The sequence below is a fragment of the Macaca nemestrina genome, chromosome 1 (assembly GCF_043159975.1).
Source record: "Macaca nemestrina isolate mMacNem1 chromosome 1, mMacNem.hap1, whole genome shotgun sequence".
NCBI lineage: Eukaryota > Metazoa > Chordata > Mammalia > Primates > Cercopithecidae > Macaca > Macaca nemestrina.
In genome coordinates, this window is record NC_092125.1 from 123548248 (window position 1) to 123557523 (window position 9276).

General features: G+C 56.5%; 1 protein-coding gene across 2 annotated transcripts; it reads right to left on the reverse strand.

Moving 5' to 3' along the window:
* Positions 1-81: 81 nt before the first annotated feature.
* LOC105479276 (ataxin 7 like 2) lies at positions 82-9209 on the reverse strand. Of its 2 annotated transcripts, XM_011737232.3 has the most exons (12): positions 9034-9209; positions 6990-7055; positions 6501-6605; positions 5894-6104; positions 5312-5598; positions 4662-4744; positions 4027-4280; positions 2648-2846; positions 2382-2503; positions 1056-1851; positions 668-745; positions 82-221 (listed from the first exon to the last, which is right to left on the reverse strand). In XM_011737232.3, exons 1-11 carry the CDS (start codon positions 9158-9160, stop codon positions 704-706), a joined length of 2292 nt encoding a protein of 763 aa, XP_011735534.2. In that variant the 5' UTR covers positions 9161-9209; the 3' UTR covers positions 82-221; positions 668-703. The 2 variants fall into 2 exon arrangements, with proteins under 2 accessions (XP_011735534.2, XP_011735535.2); XM_011737233.3 differs by lacking the exon at positions 668-745.
* Positions 9210-9276: the final 67 nt, after the last annotated feature.

The following is a 9276-nucleotide window of genomic DNA, read 5'->3' on the forward strand; positions in this document are numbered from 1 at the left end:
GTTATTTTTTTCCTTCCTTTTCTATGTTTCTGTTTTTATATTTTCATAGCAGCAACAGAACAGGGAGACAGTCTTGAGGTATTTTAAAGAGCTTTTTTTCTTAAAAAAAATAATATAAAGTTATAAAAAGCGGCAGCAGCCTGGGGCCCGGATCTGGAGGGGAGGAGGTGCTGGCGGCTCCGTTGCAGTGGGCAGGCACTTTCTCGTTAATGGGTTTTTGACTGCAGGAAGACAAGAGGCGAGAGAAAGGGTCAGGGTGGGGGCCTACCAGCTGTCCTACCCAGTGAACTGTGTGGACTACAAGGGCTAAAGCTTGGTTTCCTTCTGCTGGCCCGGTGAGTAAAACTGAGCAAGTAGTGGGCAGCCTGGGTAGTGAAGCTGGAGAATACACAGGGTTTATGATTAGGCCCACATCTAACCCAGGAGAGCACCCCCGTCCCACCTCCTGGCAGAGATCATATGGAGAGCACATGGCACACTATGCCAGGGCTCCCACCAGAAGAGGCAAATAAAACTGGCTGCAGGCTTTACTGGAAACCCTGGAGAACTTGCCTGTCACCTGCACACCTGGAGGTGGGCACATGTGCATAAGTGGACATGGGGTTGTGTGCCTGCCCTCTGAGGCCCTGATGCCCAGAGGAAAATCCAGTGAGGCCAGCCCACCCACCTTGCTGCTCGGCATGTTAGGCTGTGACCCAGGGACTCAAACTCCCTTTCCTTCAGGGAACAGAGGTAGCTCCAGTACCTGGAATGAGGGTCACAGCCAATTCAGAAAGAAGTAGCCCTTCGATTACAGCAAAAGCAGGGATGGAGGGGTGCCGCATCTCCTCAGCCCAAGGGAAAGGGTTAGGGATAGGGGAAGGTTCACCAGGCAAAAGCTGGAGTCAGTTCGCTAAGAACTGACCTACCTCTTCCTAAAGAAAACAGTCCAGGAACTCTCTCTCAACTTCCCCTTCCTCCCTTTCCCTGCACAAACACCAATGTAGCATATTCTCTGTATCAGGTACCCGCCATGTGCCCCACCCTCATCAATCTTCAGGGAGCCTGGCTGGTACCTTCAGTGTAGAGCACTTCTCCTCAAAGGCCAGGGCCGGGCCTGGCTTCTTGCGGCGCACAGAGCAGGCCACATCAGCAGGGGCACCAGCCTGACAGTGCTTGGCCTTCACTGGCCGGCAGTAAGTGGCCAGGTTTTTCCGCTTCTTGGCCACCTCCTCCTCAGAGAGGCAGTTGGTTGGCAGGGCCTTGGCTGGATGTCCAGCTGCTCCCCGGTTCTCCAGCTGAGAAGTCTTGACTGGTGTAGGGAGCTGATGAGGGGAACCACGACAGTCCAGGGGCCCTGCCCGCTTCACTCTTGGCCCCATTGTCCCATTAAGCCCCATGCTCAGGGCTGTTTTAGTTTTGGCCGAGAGGCCCCGACAGCCAGAGGGTTTGCCTTTTCCAGTGGGCTCCAGGATGCAGGTCCGTTTAAGAGTGGTGGGGCCAGGGGATAACTTCCGCTTTCGAGAAGGGGCCTCCACCTCCACCCCATCCTTGCCTTTGGATGACTTGCTGGCCTTGGAAGGCGGCAGCTTGCTGAAGGACGGGGATGGCGTGTTGGCAGGCAGTGGTGAGGTGATAGCCTGGCTCCCGCCCATGCACTCTGCCTGGCTACAGGCAGCTGCCACACTGGGGGAGCCTGCAGGGTAGCTGGGGACAAGGCTGTCCTTGGTGGGGGGCGTGGAGGCTGGGCAGGCAGGTCTCGGGGGTGGACCTGGAAGGCGGGGGCAGGTGCCTGTAGAGGATGGGCTCAGGGGAGCAGATAACGGGGAGTTGACAAGGTGAGCTGGAGGTTCAGCTGCTGGTGGGATCTTCCTGCAGCAAAAAGAAGGCCCCACTGTGACTGCCAAGCAAACAAGAGAGCTTCTCCCAACACAAGACACGCTCCAGTCTCTCTGCCCCACCTAGAAATGGCCAGCAGAGCCCCAGAGTTGCTGCCATCTGCTGGAAGATGCTGGAACTGAGGGTTAGGAAGAAGACACGGGTGTGCCTATGGAGAGGAATTAACTAGTACATACGAACTAGGAGGTAGCCCACTAGGAACTTCATTTTAAATCTTGGTTTGGGCATCCCCTATCCCTAGTTACCCAAAAGGTACTGGAAGTGATGGATGAGAGTCTAGATTCAACACCAGACCACCATTCCATGCCCTGCCTTAGCCAAGCTCTAGGCTGCCAAGTTTTCCCACCTCCTTTTCATGCCACTCCCTATCTAGGGTTCTGCTGGCAAACAGCCAAGGCACACCTATGGGTATACAGGAAAGATCAGGGCTTCTGAAGTCCAGGTATGTCTGGAGCCTGGGAATTTCCATTCTAGAACTTCCATTCTGGGCCCAAGAGACTTACTTCCACATGTGTGAGCTGAGGTGCCGTTCCAGCATGGAGCTGAGTGCTGAGCAGAACCGGTCCAGCCGGCGGCTAAACACATAGCATCCTGGGCTCACCAGCCGGCTCCCAAAGGTGCAGAACTAAAGGCAGAAGGACAGTGCATAGTTGGCAGGGTCTGGGGTGCACGGAGGGCATCTGCACACAGGATCTGGCCTCTTTTCCCCGTATTGTGGGCCAGGAGTGCTGGGCCACCCCCTCCCTAGGACCCTGTCCCAGGTCCTTACCGCTTGTGGCCGTGGGGGCCGGGTTGCATAATGGCAGTCAGGGGGTAGGTGGAGGTCGTCAGATGTCCCCTCCTCCTCACTTTCCTCGCTGGATGCCTGGGCCCCACCCCGGGGCATGGGGAAGGGGAACAGGCCTGGGTCCCCATCACCACCACAGGGGCCTTCATCATCCAATTCACTCTCGGAGGAGGCCCGGGACCTGTAAGGGCCAAAAGAGATGTGAGGGGAATGTGACTATTGTGGGGTCAGAGTAGGGGCATCCTTGAACCCACCAAGCTCAAAGAGCAGGGCACTGGTGCAGACACCCTACAGGGCAATCAAAAGAGGACAGAAGGGAAGGACAGGAGGGAACAACAGATCTCACAGAGTAAAAGACAGAGAGACCGCTCCCAAGGGATTCTCTCCTCAGCCCCTTCACCTCCCAGGCCCTTCCTCCTCAGGGGATAATCTGCTGTAGATCCGCCTCCTCCAGAAAATCTTCGCAATTAAATGGTACCCAGCTCTGGTCAGCCCAGTCAACTCGCTCAACCCCCTTCTTCCATTACATATTCCTGTGAGCCTGTCTGTGAGCTGAGCCTGTCTGTGAACTGAGCCTGTGTTTCGTGTCTGCCCCTTGTGTGACGGGCAGAGATGCATGTATGTGTCCTTTAGCAAGTCAGGCTCTCCCTGGGGTCCGGCGTAGCCTCTGCACACGAAGGGGCAAGTGAGTGAATACACACAGGGCTGCCTTGCCCGGGACTGTGACCCTTTCGGCCTTTCTGCTCCCCAGTGACAAGTTTCGGCCTGTTGGAGGCAGCTCGGAAAATGTTCATATCCCGGCCAGGCGCGGTGGCTCACGCCTGTAATCCCAGCACTTTGGGAGGCCGAGGCGGGCGGATCACAAGGTCAGGAGATCGAGACCACGGTGAAACCCCGTCTCTACTAAAAATACAAAAAAAAAAAATTAGCCGGGCGCGGTTGTGGGCGCCTGTAGTCCCAGCTACTCGGGAGGCTGAGGCAGGAGAATGGCGTGAACCCGGGAGGCGGAGCTTGCAGTGAGCCGAGATCGCGCCACTGCACTCCAGCCTGGGCTGGGCGACAGAGCGAGACTCCGTCTCAAAAAAAAAAAAAAACAAACAAACAAAAAAAAAGAAAATGTTCATATCCCAAGTGTTGGATCTGGCACACTGCCGAGGGGCTGGGGTGCTGTGGTATGCATGGTTGGGAACAGGGGAAGTCTCCTGCTTCCACACCACTGTCAGGAGCCCCAGGAATCCCCCCACACCCAGGGCTGAGTGAGTGCACCTTCCAGTACACTCCCTGAGCCTGTTTCCAGGGGCCCCTGATGGCTTAGGGGCCAAATACCCCCAGGTGAGGTAGGGGTTGGATTCTAGACGTACCTGGGCAGTGCACAGTATGGGTAAGTCTGCTTGGCACGAACAGAGAAGGTGCTGCTGGGAGCAGCCACCGCTGCCACAACCTGGACTGAAGAGGGGAGCTCCTGAGAGGGGCGCTCGAGAACTTGCTCCTTGCGCCCTGGGCTCTTCTCCTTGGGAGACTCTCCTTTGCGGGAGCTGGCCTTCAGCTCTGCCACCAGCACGTCAAAGTCCTTGGCCCGGCCCTGGACTTCCCGGCGCTGGTGTACTGAGTGGATCTGGAATACAGCAGGGTGGAGAGCTGGGGAGTAGGTATGAACTGAGCAGGGGTGAGGGCCGGCAGGGTGCTTTGGCCTGGGCAAGCTTGGGGGTGGGGAGAGATGTGGGCATATTTGCAGCTGTGTTCATGTGTCTTTGTTTCACTCCCCCATGAGGCCAAAACCCTCCTTTGGGATGGAGGAATCTGGAAATTCCCTCCTTCCCACTGTTCCCACCTTCTGCCCAAGAGGGGCATCCCCATCTCCCCTTCCCTTGGGTGGGCCTAACCGCCTTCCCTTAAGCTGGATCTTCAGTAACATCGACATTCCTCTCCTTGCCCAGGGAAGGAGTGGGCAAGCCCTGTGCTGTCTTCACTCATTGTGCAGTGGGAAGGGGGTTACCTTGCAGGTCAGCAGGCGGGTACAGATCTTTTTGGTCTCTGGATTTATTACCCCACACTGCCTGTTGAGGTCGCACTCCTTCCCTGTGGGGAAAGCAGTTCCAATGAACCTCAAGACCATTTCCAGGAGTTCACAGGAGGATCTGGCTGCTTCCTGTCAAGGGCCTGAGAAGAACTGGTACTAAGGCAGAAGAGCCTATAGCCCTCAGCCTGGGGCTCTACCTTCCAGAGAAACTCTGGGCATCGACATCTCTTTGCTGGGTGTGAGAACCATCCCTATCCCAATCTCAGATGCATCTTTTGGGACTTCAAGCCCAAAGCAGGGCAACATATATCAAGAAACAAAAGCAGCCATGGGCATCTGGGATGCCAGAGAAGCCAGCTGTGAGATGTGCCCTGGATCTAGGTGAGAAAAGAGAGAAAGAACTTCACCTCCTGGGCATGGGCTCCCTCAGCCTTGATCAGGAGACACAGGATGGAGAGAAGCTTCCCGGGAAACAAGCAGGTCAAGAGGTGACAGGGCTCCTGTACCCTACAACCTGTGATGGCCAGGCCCATAAACCTGACCTCCTCCTCATCTGGCCCAAGGACAAAGCAGCCCAAAGGAGTCCCCACTCTACATTCCGGACCCCCAAGACCACAACTACTCACGAGCCATCTTCCGGTGGGTTTTAGGGGGCAGCCTGGTCCCACTGGGCTCCTTTTCAGGAGGGGTGCCTTCAGCCCAGTGACTGGACCCCTCACTGGGGATGATCTCCATGTTCTCTCTGCCAGGAGGTTCTTTAGAAGGCGGAGCCATGGGAGGTTTTCCAGGGGAGTCCTTGGTGAGACCCCCTGGCTGGCTGAGAAAAGCAGAGGGTGGGGCCACCCTGATTCCATGTCCATCGGGCTTCGGGAGACTGGACATCTTCTCCAGATTCACCACAGGCACGAAAAGGCTACATATAGAGAGAGGGGGTTGGCTGGGGGAGGGGAGGGGAGGCCTGGGGCCTGGACTCTAGCCCAGAGCCATCTCTTTCCCAGCCCTGGAATTTGGGTGGGCTCCAGCAGGGGTGTGAAACACGGGAAGAGGAGACCCCATCTTCCCTGGAATATATGGAAGGAAGCCGCAGACAGGGTGGCTGCCTCCTGCGGTGAGGAGTACGCCTCGACCCAGGGCTGCCTGTACTGATGTCAACCCATCCATGGGTCAGGGTCAGGGCCAGTCTTAGAAAGTCTCCAGCCTCTCCTTACCAGAGGTTGTCCTTCTGGGTCTTCTCAGGAGGCTGGTGGCCACGGCTCCGGGACCCCTGGCCCTTCTCCCTGGAGGAGGTTTTCGTGGAACCTGGTGCCCTACAAGCTGGGCCCTGCCCATTCACTACATGGCATTTCTGAGAGCTGGCAGGGGCTGGAGGTGGGGGTGGGGCCCGGGCATAAAGCTTGCTGAGGGGCCCGTGTCTTCTTTCTGTCACCAGGAGGTGGAAAGAATAATCGAGGTGAGTGGTATCACCACTTCCTTCCCCAACCTAACCCTGTCCATAGACTCACATGAGAGAATCTGAGTTTCCATAAATTAGATTGTAAACATGCCTCCTTCCCATTTGAATCTGAGCCTTTAAGACTCAAAATTCAAGACCTAGCTTCCTGAACTCCTTAACTCCTCCCTTAACTCCACTGGATGCTAGAATTTTGTTCAAACAATAATCCGACTCCCCACAATGCTCTGAAGCCACCCCCAGGACCTTCCTATCCTCAACACCACCCTCCATTACCCCACGAGACCTCCTGACTGACCCCGTCCTCAGAGTTCCATGCTCCACCTTCCCCTGTCCCTTTATCTCCTCCCTAGGGCTCCCCTCACCGCAGTGCTTCTGGAAAGCTTGAGGCTTCACCACTTGGCTGCAGTGGTTACACACAACCAAATAGAAGTCATCATGGGCAGGGCAGTGCCCGAAGATGGACATGTCTGCAATGACAGAAGCCCAAGTCACCGGGGCTGAGGATCCCAGGGTTTCCCTGGAAGATCGGAGAACACTCCCATCCCACCACTCAGAGGGCACTTCACCTCCCCGCTGACATAACAAGCTCCATGCTGAATGCTCCCAGCTTCTAGAGTTCAATCTAAGCAGTCCCAAAGGGTATGCGCTTTCAGGTGAGTGGGCAATCACCTATGATTACGATCTCCAACAGCAGGTCACAGGAGCCAGAGCAACTGGCCGACTCAGACCTATCAAAATGAGGGTCCCCAGACAGCTGCTTCAAGCAGCCACCTCCTTCTGTAGTGTGGTGGAAAAGTGGAGCGTGGTCCTGTCTGCCCTGGGTCCCAGCCCTAATGTGTGTCGACTCCCACCTTCTTTAATGAGGGTCATGGCATCCAACTTCTTCATGTTTTTGCTACTCTCCTCCAGCTCAGCCCCTAGAGGAGAAACACAGCTCAGAAGGTTCAGGGCCAGTTTTAGGGAATCTCCAGCCTCCCCTTACCAGAGACTGTTCTTCCCAGAAGACAGCCCAGAGGTTGTCCCCTTTCCAGAAGCCCCAAGCAGGGCCTGCAGCTCAACAGTATGAAGCCCACACTCCATGACAAGCTCCTGGTGTGAGGACCACTTGGGGAACCTTTCAGTGGGTCATTCTCAGATGCCCATCTTCCTTCACCTGCTGCATCTGGACTAAGACGGTCCCACTAAGAAGAATCCATCCGCCTTTCTTATAGGACCCTTCACCTCAAGGTGCAGTTCAGGGCTCCACTGCTAACTAGTTGGGTGACTGTGGGTAAATATCATCTCTTTTCTGGGCCTGCTTCCCCATTTAAAGGGGAAACAGTCCTTAACGAAGTTTTCTATCCCTGAGTCTCTTCTTGAGATTTCTCAGATGGGTCCTTTCTGCTACTATGTGGCATCCCAAATAGATACTCTCCCAGGTCCCCACCCCCATGAATTCAATTTTGCTCCACCTGGGTTACCATAGCATTGTCAAAGTTACACCCAGCTTCTCAGGTCCTGCACTGATAGGATGGTCACAGAGCAGAAAAACTGCTGTCTTTGGTCCTTGAGCATCTTCAAAGTCTCCTTGGTCAGCTATGCAAGTCCCTCCCCTTCTTAGAGGGGCTTTGGGCAGGGGTTGCCCTTGTACCTCAGTTTCTGGGTTAATGACAAAAACATCTTAGCTGTGCAAAGCAGCTTTTTCCCCATCCCCCTACCTCTCTCCTCCCCCCTCCCTCCTCTACGCCCCCTCCCTGTCCCTTGGAAAAAAAAATCAATTCTGAGTCACCAAACCCGTCTGACTCCATTTCCGGTTCTCAATGCACCCAGACCCTGACAATGGCCCCATCCTTGCCCACCCAGCATGGGGCAGTCCCAGGGTGGCCTGGGCTCCCGCTTAGGTCTGATCTCTGATGCCCATTAACAGATATGCTCCTTTCTAGGATGAGAAGATTGTTGACAATCTTATATAATATCCAGATTATGAGGGGTGGTGGGTTAGGCACGCAAGAGACAAGGGGCAGCTCCCACTCTTAAGTCCGTGAAATGCAAGTGCGGGGAATGATGGACAGAACGAAACTGGGAGTCGGATGTCTCAGAGGAGAACAAGTGTCATTAGAGACCCCTCCATGCAGTCTCCTCCTCCACCTCTTCTCACTTGCAAACTTCTTCAGGGGCGTGATGCCTGCTGTCACCCCGAAAGGCCACGAGGCCAGGTGCTCCCTGGGGCCCAGAAGACAAAGATCAGAAGAAGGGGCTGTAGGCCCGCTCACTAAGACACTCAGGGGCCTAGAGAAGGTGAGAGTCAGAGGAGAGAGCCAAGAGGCAGGGCAAGAGGCCTGGGAAAGGACAGTGGGTTAGAGGCATGGATGGATGGACCGAAGGATGGAGGGAGGGAGGGAGGATAGATGGATGGACGGACGAACTAACGCGGAGGGGGCGGGGGTCTAAAAGCACTGCAGCTGCAGGCAAATGCCGAAAAGGAGCAGGAGGTGTGGGGCAAAAGGCGAAGGAACAAGGAGGGTGAGGAAGGGGGCACAGAAGTGGGGTGCGTGGGAAACACGTGGAGAAGACTGTTGCGGACAGGGAAAGCCGGAGGCAGGTGCAGGAGGGGCGCGAGCTGGGGGGCAGCAGGCAAGGAGAAAGATAAAGGCAAGCCTATGTGGGGGGCAGGTATTGGGGACTGGCAGAGGCAGAGATGGGCAGGGTGGGCTGTAAGCGGTAAGCCGGCGCTAGGACCCGGAGGCGCGAAGGTGACGGAGCAGGCGGGCACTAGGACCCGGCGGGTCCTTTGTTTGGGGGGCCAGGGAGCCGGACGGCGGCTCCAGTCGGCGGCTCCCCTCAGCTGGCGGGGGCCCGGAAGGGGGGAGGGGAGATAGTGATGGGGTCCCCGGACTTTAGGATGGCTTCACTCACCGTCAGTCGCGGGCAGGTCGGCCCGCTCCACCCACGAGCTCCAGCTCTGTCCCGCGAAGTCATCGAGACTCGGCACCCGCCGCTCCAGAGCGGCCATTGCTGCCGCCGCGCGTTCACGCACCGCCATCACCGCCGCGGACGCGCGCCCGCCCTGGCGCCGCCGCCGCGCGGCCCCCTCCCCCTCGCCCCGTCGCGGGCACGCCTCCCCTCTCCCCCCCACCTGCCTTTCCAGCTCAGTCTTTG